Below are 14309 nucleotides of genomic sequence, written 5' to 3' on the forward strand. Positions count from 1 at the left end.
AAGAAAAGAAAGAGGGAGAGAGAGAAAGAAGAAAATACAATACTTAGGCTGGGATCCAAGCTGCTGTACATGCACAGGGGCTTTTCGTCCTCCCCTTTTAAGCACCAGTCTCTTCCATACTTCGAAACACACTCTCAAGGTAGTGAGATGCTCTAGAGTAGCAGACCTTGCATATATAGTTCAAGTATTTCTAGGTCCCAGCTATAGTCTATAAGATTTTCTTTTCTAAGCTAAAGCAAAAGTTGAACATTGAGAATGGATTTCCTCTAGTTTGAATAGTTTAGGATAGACATTGAAGAAACATGCACAAATATATTTTGGTCTAGAGGGTAAATTTAGTTTAAGTAAATGAAGGAACTAGAAATTTGTCAAAAAAATATTCTGTGCTGATATTTTTGCAAAGTCTGTATACTTGGGTCACTAGATAAAGGCAAAGCATTGTTGAGCTAATGCACAAAATGTGAGAAATCATTTAAATAACAGAAGAGGCAGTGTAACAGTGATTAAAAACTACTTCATGGGCCTATTTTCTGAGGCATTCAGTAGGACAATTATTCTTAAATGTTTAATAGCAGAAGTATATTTAAGGAGATTGGAAAAGTAGTTCTGCAGTTTTGCAAGTGACTGATTTCATGTATTACGCAGAATGGTAACCTGAACCTGGTTATTATAAACTAGAAAACAGGAAATTTTAAAACATTAGAAATGTTACTTTAAGTACAGTAAATGTTAACTATAAGTGGCATTAACCTATTTTTTCAAGCTTATAGTTGTATTTGGGATCCAAAGCTAACCGCTATATTGGAAATAAGATTAAATATGTGTTAATTGGAATATTTAAGGAAAGTTTCATAATTTGGTAGTTTTTATTTTAAAAATACATTCTACTCTTGTATACCTGTTTTTATGCTTAGGATTATGTTCATCCTTTAGCGATCCATTCAGGAAATGCATGTAGAGTCAATCAATTCTAGTGCTAGTAAAGGTGGGGTAGGAAACACTTAAATCTTCTTAGCATCATCATCATCATCATCATTTATTATTTATACCCTGCCCATCTGGCAGGGTTTCCCCAGCCACTCTGAGCGGCTTCCAACAAAATATTAAAATACAGTGGTCTGTTAAACATAAAAAGCTTCCCTAAACAGGGCTGCCTTCAGATGTCTTCTAAAAGTCTGGTAGGTGTTGTTCTCTTTGACATTTGGTGGAAGGGCGTTCCACAGAGTGGGTGCCACTACCGAGAAGGCCCTCTGCCTGGTTCCCTGTAACTTGGCTTCTCGCAGCGAGGCAACCACCAGAAGGCCCTCGGCGCTGGACCTCAGTGTCTGGGCAGAACGATGGGGTGGAGACGCTCCTTCAGGTATACTGGGCCGAAGCCATTTAGGGCTTTAAAGGTCAGCACCAACACTTTGAATTGTGCTCGGAAACGTATACTGGGAGCCAGTGTAGCTCTCTAGATTTTAAGTCCTAGCTGGAAAGTTATTTTTGCGTGTGTTAAGCTTGCGTAAATTTATTATTGGTTTGTTCTTTCTTCTAGTGACTATTCTAGTGATTATTCAGACTGGACAGCAGATGCTGGAATTAATCTGCAACCACCAAAGAAAGTTCCTAAAATTAAGACTAAGAAAGCAGAAAGCAGCTCAGAAGATGAGGAAGGTCCTGAAAAACAGAGGCAAAAGCAAATCAGAAAGGAAAGAAAAAAAGATACTGAATACAAAGATGGTCCAACATCACCAAAGAAAAGGAAACCCAAAGAGAGAAAGCAAAAGGTTGTATTATAGTAGTAGAATATTAGTTGATATAAACATTCTTCTGATTAGCAGTAATGTTACTTTAATTGTTGTCAGTATTGATCGCTATGAATGGCAGTTATAATTTTAAGGCACCCGCCACACCACATTAATGTACTTACATGTTTCTGAACTTGAAAGTGCTACTTTCTTTTTTACTTTGCAAGAGTTTTGAAGTCTTGCATGTGTTAAATACACAGGAAAGGAATCCTTTCATCAACAGAAGAGAATCTCTTTGATCCAACCCATTAGTAGAGTAGTTTTGTTCTCATGCAGTGTGACTTTCATTCAGATTAAATGTAGTGATGGTACCTGTCCTCCTTGTGCATTTTGAATGCACTTTTTTTTTTAATCATTCACCTGTGGAATGCTTTTATGTTAATCCATTGTCATAGAGGACAGCCACATAAAAGCTGTTTGGGGACTTGGAACAACAACCCTGGTTGTATTCCTGTATTGCTTCTGTGTTTTCTACTACTTTGTAGGGCTTTTCCAGATAATGGTTTGGATCTTAAGTTGCTCCTCTGCTCCTATAAGAAAGAAGGCCATTTCTGTAAAACCCCTTCTCTATTTGTAGCCCTCTGTACCATATCCCACACTGTTCATTAGGGCCTCCCAATCCCAGAGCAGATTTCTGATGTAGCAGAAGGCACAAAGGGAATGGGGAGGCAGGAAGGCTCTGCTCTGTGAAAGTAAATTCTGTTCTGTTCATAGATGTATGTTTGGATCCAAGCCAATGTTTTTCTGCAGCAGTTGCCTACTTGTTGATTAATTGTACAGGATCCTGAGTACCTGTGTGTGTGTGGGGGGGGGGAACTGTCATCCCTTGAATGGCAAAATCCTAACCTGTTTCACATATAATGCTAAACTATGGTGTGTTTGTGTGTTTTTGTGTGTAGAATATTTATATCCATTTTCTAACAGAAAATTACTCACTATGATTTAATGTTATTTGCCCAAGCCTCACGGTTTGTGCTATTCCTTCCTTTTAATATTCAGCTAACAGAATTTACTCACTATGTTGAATCCTGTACAAACTATGGTTAGTGTGAACTGTGGTTTGGGGAAACAAGCCAACTTCAAATTCTGATTTATAACCCAGCTTGTTTCCATAAACCATAGTTACTATGAATAATAGGTTTCAATTTCAACCAAGTGAGTAGCGTAATTAGTTGAAAATAGAAGGTGTGTGGGAGCATGTGATCCTGAGGCCAACCCAGCTTGATTCCTGTAGTTCTAAACAAGATATGGTGTAGTGTTGCATCTGAACACAACTGCTGGCTGCATTAACATGTCATGCCAAACCATATTTTAGCACGATTGCTTCTCTCCTCATTCTCTAGTGTTGCTTCTCAAGTTCCCACTTCTGTTTTAGAATCATAGAATTGGAGAGCTGGAAGGGACCTTGAGGATCATTAGTCCAACCTCCTGCAATGCAGGAATATGCAGCTGTCCCATATGGGGATCGAACTTGCAACCTTGACATCAGCATCATGCTCTAACCAGCTGAACTATCTAGGCTAACTGTAGCTTCTCATGACATCCAAACCAGGACAAATGGCAGTTAGTCTTAGGTATGATTAGTGGAAATGAACCAAATTTTAAACTTGGATTTATGAAGCCTGCTTGTTTTCACTAACTACAGTATAGTTAAGATTAACCACAACTGAGCTTGGATGAAGACTAAATTGTGGTTAATTTAAAGCAGAAGCTTCCAATTACCAGACCAGAGACTGAATTGCAGAGTTGGTCTATATATCAGATTGGAGACAACTTGCAAAGTATCTAATCTCCATTTACTGGTCCCACTGCTTCAATCTTCATGGCTTCATTAATTCTTTTCATTAAAATTGTGGGGACCCACCATTAAAAAATAGCAGTTGGTAAAAATCATACTCTGCAGTAAGGATGTGAAGATGGTGACTAACTTTTGAAATTTTACTTTGAAGACCTCAATTAGGCTTTATTTTAATAATGTGGATATGAGCACAACCAAGGTAAATTCAAGTTTATAGAAGATTTTGATACTGTGTGTTTATATTCTAATAGACTTGCTTTCTACTTTCCAACTGTATTCCTCAAAGCAACTCCAAACATTAAGGAAAAAGAATGGACACATTGAAAACCATGTACTTAAAACAAACAAACAAGCAGCTGAGCTGGAAAAGGATCAGCCACTTAACATAGGCTTTCCCTTTTCCCCTCTCCCTCCTGGAATCCTTTCCAGACCGTAGTTCCTGTTAATGGCTGCATAGCGTGAGAGAAAACAGTGTAGCTAGAGCAGCATTGCATTTGGACATTTTTTAAATTAATGAAAAACATTTTGGGTGGTTTCCCAAACCACACAATTGAATTTATTTCAAACCGGATAGTTAGAAAATACAGATTCTGTAAATAACAATTTTGTATGCAATAAGAAGATTCTCTCTGCATTACAGAGAGCTGTTTCTTCATCTTCACCTTTCTATATATCCACCCTTTAAAAAAAGTTAGCTCGCAGGGTTCCACTATGCTTAGAATCATAATGAGAACTGAATCTTGCAACAGAGCTAAATTATGCAGATGGTCTGGGTCGATTCTTAGTGGCAACCAGTGGATCAATGGGATGAAGCAAATAAACTGCAAATTGAGGTATAGTGGAAGTGGTTGAGTTGCCTTACAGTAGTACAATATGTGGCTTCGCACGAAGCACCCACCCACTTGTGCCTTCCCATGGTCCAGGCAATATCTACCCTCCATGCACACACAGGAACAGATGTGCTAGTACATACACAATCTTTCATTTTCAGAGTGCTATCACAGTCTAGCATAAGAAGCCGGACCCGTGGTGGGAGTCCTATGTAGACAAGGGGTGTGTCAGGTTTGCTCCTGTTACAAATGTTCTCCTATTTCATGGCCCCCTCCACCCAGGATGGCTAACCAAAATATTTCAAATTAAATATATTTTTCAGTAATTCTTTAGACTTCTAATGATGCCTCAAATATAGTTTTTTTAAAAATAAAAAATGCTAGAGATTAATTCAGATTTATTGCGGGGTTTCTTTTAGAGGTTGGCTGTGGGAGTGTTGGCAGAAAATGGCTTGACATTGGAAGAATGGCTGCCTTCTGTGTGGATCACAGACCTTGTTCCTCGCCGATGCCCATTTGTACCACAAATGGGAGATGAGGTATGTTAAAAAAATTCTTTTTCTCCCTTTATGCTGTGCTCTGTCTATGTATTCTTGTTTTATTGTATTAGTCTATTTTCAGAGTAATTAAAACAAAAACAAAGCAGAACACTGGAATAACCCAGAACAGTGGTGCTTGTTTTTAAAATACCAATTATCTCTACTTGTCACTGTTGAGTGATTCAGACACTGGGGTACAAACAGTATAAGAGGAATGCATTGCAATTCATAGAGAAGGAAAAACTATATAGGAGATGCTTGTCTCTTAGGCCTGTATACTCTTCAGTCCACAAGATGTGTGAACCTTGCAAATCATTGCAGTGGTGAGGTGTGCAGAGTTAAGAGAACATTTTCCCCCTCCCTTATTTCTTCTCCCTTGGCAGGCTGCTGGGGCAGAGCTTTTTGAGAGCTGTTTTTATGGGAGCCATCATTAGAGTTGCCAATAATCCCTCTTTTGTTATAGTGCAGAAATTTTGGTTGGGTAGAGTTATTGATAAATTCAACTAGCTCACACCATCTATATATAGTGCCAAATGTTAGATACCTAAAGCAAATTTACTCAGTTCATTATAGCTTCTATTACAGAATCATTTGTCTCTGGTGGCGTAAGGGAGGGACATCCAACAACCCTTAGATTTACACCCAGTATAATAGGGTCTTCAGGATAAGAAATTAGACTGATCTGCTCTCTATAAAGTTAGTAAGCCTTGTTACTGTGTACAATGGATTCTTGGCAGAGAAGGGAAAACATGGTGTGGGAGAAAACATTCTACCTTACAGGATTGTCTACTCCTTGATTCTCCAACAATTTTCAGCCTAGAAAACTGGATCAGCCAGAAGAAATTATAGGTGTGGCGTGCTTGTTGATTGTACGGACCATATTTATGGAAGATCGCAATTCTGGCAGGCATATCTGAGCTTAGGTTTTCCTCCCAAAGTTTTGTGGTGTGTGGATTCCAGTGGGCCTGTAGCCATGGCAAGAGGGCATGGTGTTTCAGCATCACACCATAAACTGAATCAGCCCTTTTGCTCAGAAACTGGAAAACTGTTTTGTTTAGGAGCGCTCAGGTGCTACAATGGTTAGAGTGTCAGAGCAGGATTTGGGAGAGAAAGGTTCAAAATTTCTACTCGGCTGTGAAGGTTGCTGGGTGACCTTAGGCCTGCTGCATACTTCCCCATCAGGGTGTTGTTGGGATAATATGAGGAGACCAAGAGCCCTGTATGCCACCTTGAGTTCCTTAAAGATGGATGTAATGAATAAAATTCCAGGTGTTCTTATTCTAATGTTATAAAATAGGAGCAGGTAGTGCTGTGGTCTAAGCCACTGAGCCTCTTGGGCTTGCCTGTTGGAAGGTCGGCGGTTTGAATTCACATGATGGAGTGAGCTCCCGTTGCTCTATCCCATCTTCTGCCAACCTAGCAGATTGAAAGCATACCAGTGCGAGTAGATAAATAGGTACTGCTGTGGCAGGAAGGTAAATGGTGTTTCTGTGTGCTCTGGCACTTGTCACGGTGTCCATGCTGGCCACATGACCTGGAAAGCTGTCTGGACAAACGCCGGCTCCCTTGCCCTGAAGTGAGATGAACGCTGCACCCCATAGTCGCCTTTAACCGTCCTGGGGTTCTTACCTCTTTTTTTTTACTGAATGTTATAAACTTGCACTGTGGTGTATTAAAAGCCTCAAAATGTTTAAACTGATTATTAGTGTTGAATTCTGCTTTTAAATATAGCTGCGAGCCTTATTAGCCACTTCACTGGTTTCATATTATGTGCAATAATGAGAAAAGCATAGCACGACTATTTTGCTATTGTAAGCTAGGTAGAACCCAAAATGTACACATTTCATAAATGTATAAAAATCTTATGGGTGCTTGCTGAGAGCAGGCACTTCTCAAAGATGATACAGAAACATGTATAAAGCAACCACTTCATGTTGTGTGGAAAAGGCTAGCGGGAGTAGAAACAGAATTGTAGCAGAGGACATGACTGGAACAGTGAAAATGAGGTAAGGGAAGAGGTGGCCGCTGGTCAGGAATTAGAAATGACAAATAGCATGTCCTCTGATATTTAGGTATGTGTTATGCGGCTGGGTAAATGGACTTCCAAGTTTTAAAAAGAAGAGAATTTCAATAAAAATATCTCTAGACTTAATGTTTTTGAATCACCAACTTTTTCACACATCAAATCGGGTGGCTTTTTTTTTAAAAAAAGGTCTCTGTTCTATTCTTAAGGTATATTATTTCCGACAAGGCCATGAAGCGTATGTTTTAATGGCAAAGAAGAACAAAATATATAGCATTAATCCGAAGAAACAGCCATGGCATAAGATGGAACTACGGGTATGTCTCTTCTGTTTCCCCCTATAAGTTCTGTACGTATTTATCTTGGAGTAACTCCCCTAAACTCAGAAGGATTTATTACTTTGTAGGCATACATAGGATTGTCCTCTAAAACAAACCATAGCAAGGTGGCATTCTTTATCCTTGACCCTCTTCTATCTTGTGTGCATTTCCCTCCACACCTTGCTGCCATTGACTGTTCCTAACTTCTTGGAAGTTGAGTGCAATTTCAATGTTTTGTAGTCATGACAGCAAAGGATAAATATATTGCCAAATGAAGAGTAGCTGTTAGCATAGTCCTATTTCTTATGTTTTTGTATAATGTTTGCATATTAAGTTTCTGTATAATTTATACACCACATTGCCTTCTCCTCAGCCCCCTCTCATGTACTGTAGTATTTGAATCACATTCTCTATCGTCTTTAGACACTGAAGTAATGTACAACATTAAATACATTAAAAAATTACTAAAAAGTAGACTCCATTTCACTTCGAAATACAAGGAAATATATGGCAAAGCTTAGAACTCCCAGACTACTTTTGCTGTCATATGTTAACTCTTTCTGTTGTATTTTCTTAGTTTACTTAATGCAAGGCTTTTTTTTTGGTCTCCATCAGGAACAAGAACTCATGAAAATAGTTGGAATAAAATATGAAGTTGGGCTACCTACACTTTGCTGCCTTAAACTTGCTTTTCTTGACCCAGATACTGGTAAATTGACCGGAGGATCTTTTACAATGAAGTAAGGGCCACTGTTCACATACGGCTGTTGTAATATTTGTGGCTAAATAAGTGTTTGTAATATGCTCGCAGTGGATCTAAATTAAAAGGTCCTTATAAAATGAAGCTTAAAAGGGCTTCCTAAGTAACTTTCAAATATTCATCGCTTTGAGCTTCTGAAAGAAATTCATTCTTCCCTTTCTTTTACCTGTTGAAAATAGAAGTCAAGAGAAGATAAGAGAGCAGTAATGGGCTATACTTCTGTGTGCACGCCTTCATTTTAATCAGCCCCCCCACTTCCCAGCAATTCAGTGTTAATTTGGTCTTCTACCAAACTTCTACTTTATCCCTTAGTGTATTGGGGTGGGGGGACGACGACACTGAAGTTCTTCTACAAAGTCTACTAAATCTTAACTTGGCATTGATATGTTCTCAAATACTTTTAGCTATGAAATAGCAAACACCTTTCTCAATATGTTTGTCTTATTTTGGTTATATCCAGGTATCATGACATGCCAGATGTTATCGATTTCCTAGTCTTAAGGCAGCAGTTTGATGATGCAAAACACAGACGCTGGAACATAGGTAAGTACCTTTAATACAATCACGGTATCAGTAATTTTGGGAGGTGTTAATTATAATTCTGAGCATTAAATATAAATATGGATTATTTACTCAAACCTGCTAAGTTTTCTGCTTTGAACTAGAGATACCAGACTTAATGTATTTTCCCAATTTTGCGTTTACTTTTTTAAGGAAGGTAAAAGCTGAGCTGACTAGGTCAACGCAGAAAACTGTGGCAACATGGCTTTTATCCAGCTAATTAAAGGCCTGCAAAGCCTGAGCTCCTTGATTAAGAACAGAAGTCCTTTCAACCAAGATCTCAGATTTTTGGGTGGATGAGTGAAACAGGAAGCCATATAGATTCACGTTAAAACAAGTTGCCTCACCTGAATTTTAGAAGCAACAATAATTGAAAGCAATTATTAAAGCAGAAATTTTTAAAAATTCGTTTCTATACTACACAGTTGACCATAGGATTATGATAAATCTTTTATTTCTTGACAGTACTAATGAATATTAGTATTGATTAGTAATACTAACATAGATAACATTCAAAATCAATATTACTTTTGCAATACAGTTGGGTATGAAAAACTAAAACAAAAAAAAAAACCCTGAAGAGAATTTAGACATTTTTGTTTTAGTATATTTTTAGGAGTATGTTCTGAATGAATAAGCTATTGTCTCCCTTGTCTTCTCCTGTAATTGTAAGTCAAAAAACGGGATTTCAGGGCCCATCTTTTATCCCTGGACCAACAGTGTCTGCTGAACAGATAGTTAGTGCTGTCAATACTGATCACATACAGGGGAGGGGAGAGAGGACTGAATGGAGAGGAGTCAGCCCTCGCCCTCTAAGCCTGGTGAACAGAGCTGGCTAAAGCCCACATGCAGGATGCAGATCTGTATTTGAACTGTTCATGTCTCATATGTTGAGAAAATGAATGCTGTAGTAGGAGGAAGGAATATGGGCCAAATTTATGGCCGCCTTCTTTATATCTGGAAACAGACTGCTTCTGTCATACAGTCTCAACATGACATTAGAGGATGTGACACAGACCTCTTTAATAACAAAAGAGCCTCTGTGGCATCTTACCTTTGGGAGTATTTTGCAGCCCGCTGAAATGAATCTTCCTTTGTCAAGCTTATCTGGTTGTAATGGTGTCATTAGAGAGCTGAAGCTTTATGCAGTCCTGCTAATGGAAAGTTGTCAGGGTGTTGCATCTTCTTGTTTGTTCAATAGTTGGCAAAAGCTACCTCTAATAATACTGGTCATGATTATAAGAAACTGTTAAGATACAGTTCTATCCCTTCTGGAGTAAAGACGTGACTTTGTATTCTTGTCCAGGTGATCGATTTAGATCAGTAATTGATGATGCTTGGTGGTTCGGAACAATAGAAAGCCAAGAACCTCTTCAGCCTGATTATCCTGACAGCTTGTTTCAGTGCTACAATGTCTGGTTAGTAGCTTTTGCTTTATTCATGGGGTTTTATTTTTCTCTTTTTGTTTTTAACCTCATGTGTGTTTAATCATTAGCTGGTACGTTTTCTACCTGCATTTTGTTGAAAATATTTCTGGGGTAAAGTGTTGATTATCTACATATTCAGATAAGTAATAGTAACTTTAACTTGATTGCAATTTTCTCTCTCTCTCTTGAAGTTGGGACAATGGAGATGCTGAGAAAATGAGTCCTTGGGATATGGAGCCTATACCAAACAATGGTATGTGTCTACTTTCCCCTAGATGTACAGAAAGGAGACAGAACTTACTATGTACGTATGTGATGAACTATAAAGAAGTTACGCTGATTATGCTATAAAAGAAGGGAAAACGAATCAATTTCTTTATTACATTAATAAAATGTCTGTGAACTAACTAGTTACCTGTTTTAAGAAAATTGAACATTGCATTTTGGTTGCCTGGTTTTCAGAAATTGATACAAAATTTTGTTGTTAAACTACTTGGAAGCAAACATTTTGCAAAGACTCCAAAACTTGTCCTTCTATTGCATTGCTGGGGTCAATTCCCAAGGCCAGAGTTCATAACACTGCTGGATTCACTGTTATTCACTGGATTCACTGCTGGATTCACCCTGCTCTGTTAAGTTCAACAGATATTGATATATAAATTGTTTAAGTTTAGCACTTTAGGAGTATTATGATGATTGTTCCTACTCATGAGTGGTAAAGTGGAAGAATGAAGACTCTCCCAATTAATTTGTTTATGTAGGTCAGGTGTGGGAACCTCTGGCCCTTCAAATGTTGCTGAACTACAACTCACATTAACGTTAGCCATTGGCCATGGTTGCTTTGGCTGATGTGAGCTGTAGTTAAATGCTTGGAGGGCCAAAAATCCCCCACTTTGGTGTTGGTGATCACTTGAAATACAGCTGTATGGAGACAGCGGCACTTGGCAAACTATTTGGGTCCCCAACCCTCCAGAGCTGATTGGATAAGAGCTGCAAGGGAGACGGGGATTCCTTCCTGTTCCACTGATGGAAATCTTTCTGCTCAGCAACGCTTTTGGATACAACTTTCAGTCAGTCACTATATTTGCATTCTGTTCTTCTATATAAGTACACCCAAAAGCAATTCACAGAAAAGTATGAAAAACAAAGGGAAATTGTAAGTGACCTGGAACTGGTCTGTGACCGTAATAATAAAATTCTATTCTATTCTAAATAAACACCAGCAATACATTCTTATACATGTCATTTCCTATAAAATACAAATAACATTAAAATACTTAATTTAAAGAATCTCCATCAATGTAAACAATTCACAATTCATTACGAACAGGAAGAGAGAAAAGGCAAGAGGCAAGAAGTGCTAGTCACCTCATCAACAAAGCAACTAAATAACTTTCTGCCTTGCTTCCAACCTTGGAGCTTGGAAAAGGGGCAGGAATCACTATGCAACTCCTAGAATGTACCCCACCCGTCTCCATAGCTCCAAAGGTGGAAGGAATGCTGATCACTTGCCATGTTGACCGCAGTGAGAAGAAAAGTAGAAACTTCATAAATTGCTTGCTATATGGAACAGCCTCTACTTTTATAAAGAAAAGCTTTGACTTTTAAATGTTGGAATTGTCAAGGTTACAAAGTGGTTTAGTGGTTTACAAAATGCTTTAGTGTACCCTAGCGCTAGGGACGCGGGAGGCGCTGTGGGTTAAAGCCTCAGTGCCTAGGGCTTGCCGATCGAAAGGTCGTGGTTCGAATTCCCGCGGCGGGGTGCGCTCCCGTCGCTCGGTCCCAGCGCCTGCCAACCTAGCAGTTCGAAAGCACCCCTGGGTGCAAGTAGATAAATAGGGACCGCTTACTAGCGGGAAGGTAAACGGCGTTTCCGTGTGCGGCTCTGGCTCGCCAGAGCAGCGATGTCACGCTGGCCACGTGACCCGGAAGTGTCTTCGGACAGCGCTGGCCCTCGGCCTCTTTGAGTGAGATGGGCGCACAACCCTAGAGTCTGTCAAGACTGGCCTGTACGGGCAGGGGTACCTTTACCTTTTTACCTTAGTGCTAGGAGAGACATAATTTCCCCTAACCATAAGTTTCTTTTGCGCCTTCTAACATTATTCTTCAAACTTTGCTACTTAAGATTGTAATTTTAGTTGGGTCTCATTTTAGCTCTTCCTTAGAAATCCTAAATGCTTAATGCCAGACTCCAGACTGGTTAACAAGAATGTTTATCATTATATTTGTGTGACGTGGAGATGAATTCATTTACATGCTGAGCTCAATCAAGAAGATTTGCAATACTGTAAAAGTAATTAGATATATTAAAAATGTAGATGTGTAGCTCAAATGTATATAGCCTTTCATCTATCTAACTCTAAGGATAGATTGTTTCATTTCATTCTTTAAACAAAAAAAATCCTAGCTAGCTATTACTCTGTATAAGCATGTTAATAATGGAAGATGCTCTGTAATGCAGAAATAAGTATTTGTTTTTCTTCCAAATGCATTTATAATATTCCACAATCAGTTAGTTGCTCTTAAAAACAATAGTGGGCTGTGAATTGTTTATACCATTGTGTGTTGTTTTTTAAAAAAAATAGGTATGCAATTTCTTAAGTTGCAAGGATAATTATATCAGCTATTGTGTTCATTTTGTGTCTCTTTCAGCTGTGTTTCCAGAGGAGCTTGGAACTAGTGTTCCTTTAACTAATATTGAAAGCAGATCATTAATCTACAAGCCTTTGGAAGGAGAGTGGGGTTCCAGGACTCGTGATGATGAATGTGAAAGAATAATTTCAGGGATAAACCAGCTGATGACTTTAGGTAATGTTTAATGTGAAAGAAGGGGGGAAAGTGTTTTTTTTTAATCATTTCTATCCATTAAGATAGTCTCACATTCCTGCATATTTTAAATTTGGACTTCTGTATTAAAATTCTTCTCAAAACACATACTGAAATTCAAGTTTTTCAGTCCACTTCATCTGTGGCAATCATTTCTATGCCGTAAAATGGCATGCATGAGATGGATTTTGGAGAAAATATTTTTGTGTGTGTTGGTCATAGAATACAAATATTCAGTACCTTACAAGTAAAAAAAAAGTCACTTCTACTTCACATTATTATTGAAAGACTTGTAGAATTCCCTCTTTAGCTAGGCACTCTCTCACTCAAATTACTGCTGCACATTAAGAAAATTGCTTCCCTATCACTAATGTAGTAATGACATCTTTGTTTTGTGTTTAGATATTGCTTCTGCTTTTGTGGCTCCTGTGGATTTCCAAGCTTATCCAATGTATTGCACTGTCGTTGCATATCCTACTGATCTTAGTACAATTAAACAGAGGCTGGAAAATAGGTTTTACAGGTTTGTTTTAAGTTTATTTTATTGTTGGTGTTTCCAAAAATGTTTGTGATTTTATATATGTTAGGGTAATTTCCTGGGCAGCTTTTGCTTCTAGCTGAGCTGTGTGCAGCACAGATCAATTACTGTGATGTACAATGAAAAGTCAAACTGTTGTAAAAGACTTTCTTGTCCTATGGTTAAATCTTGCAATGCTCCAGCCCACTGTACCTTGATGTGGATTGCCTCTTGTCTAAAGGAAATCCTAAATGGCTTATGGGCCCCTTCTTTTCTTAACTGTTTTTCTAACTGAGCAAGTACTTACGTTAAAGCTGTTGTTCCTCTTGGAACTGCTTAAAAGGAAGCCTACAGGAGGTATTTTTGATTATAAGATCTTAATTTTATCTCTTTGAGCCTCCTGTCATAACCCAAGGAACCAGAACCAACCAACACAGTATTCTGTGATTTCTTTTCTCTAGGCCAGCTGCACTGTTTTATGGTCCATTTCTGGGACTAATTCAGAGTGTTGGCATTGATCTTTAAAACTCTTTATGGCTTGGACCCAGGGTAATTGTAGGGCTGCCATATGCCAGATATACGTACCTATACATTTGCAGTGGAGGGCCTGCCGTGAGTGCTGCCGCCATCTGAGATAAGGTGGGCAGCTACCAGAGCGAAGGCTCCCTCAGTGGTGGTGCCCCAGTTATGGAAGACCTGTCCCCAATTTGATCCATTAAAATCTAAATATGTAATGGCTCCACCTAGTGGTCAAAAGCAGGAAGTAGGTAGGTCCCATAATTCAGTTTGTTCCTGCCTTGACTGAAGCAGTCATGTATTAAGCTCTCATTTTTTTCTTTTCGTCAGGATGGTTTTATATTTCTGACAATTTTTCCATATTATTAATTTAGCCCTACTTTGAGAATTGTGTATCCCAAA

General features: G+C 38.6%; 1 protein-coding gene across 4 annotated transcripts in view; it reads left to right on the plus strand.

The window, feature by feature from the left end:
• PHIP (PHIP subunit of CUL4-Ring ligase complex) overlaps positions 1 to 14309 on the plus strand; it is a 65281-nt gene that overhangs the window by 38047 nt on the left and 12925 nt on the right. For 2 of the 4 annotated variants that reach the window (XM_083431123.1, XM_083431124.1), the window contains exons 23-31: positions 1538 to 1769; positions 4838 to 4957; positions 7190 to 7297; positions 7916 to 8040; positions 8521 to 8603; positions 9928 to 10039; positions 10240 to 10301; positions 12701 to 12856; positions 13277 to 13397. In XM_083431123.1, coding sequence (XP_083287249.1) covers positions 1538 to 1769; positions 4838 to 4957; positions 7190 to 7297; positions 7916 to 8040; positions 8521 to 8603; positions 9928 to 10039; positions 10240 to 10301; positions 12701 to 12856; positions 13277 to 13397 — 1119 coding nt within the window. Of the gene's footprint in view, positions 1 to 1537; positions 1770 to 4837; positions 4958 to 7189; positions 7298 to 7915; positions 8041 to 8520; positions 8604 to 9927; positions 10040 to 10239; positions 10353 to 12700; positions 12857 to 13276; positions 13398 to 14309 lie in introns of all 4 variants that reach the window. The other 2 variants (XM_083431121.1, XM_083431122.1) reach the window with 1 other exon arrangement.

Source organism: Podarcis tiliguerta, assembly GCF_965153285.1.
Source record: "Podarcis tiliguerta genome assembly, chromosome: 3".
In the NCBI taxonomy this organism is placed as follows: domain Eukaryota; kingdom Metazoa; phylum Chordata; class Lepidosauria; order Squamata; family Lacertidae; genus Podarcis; species Podarcis tiliguerta.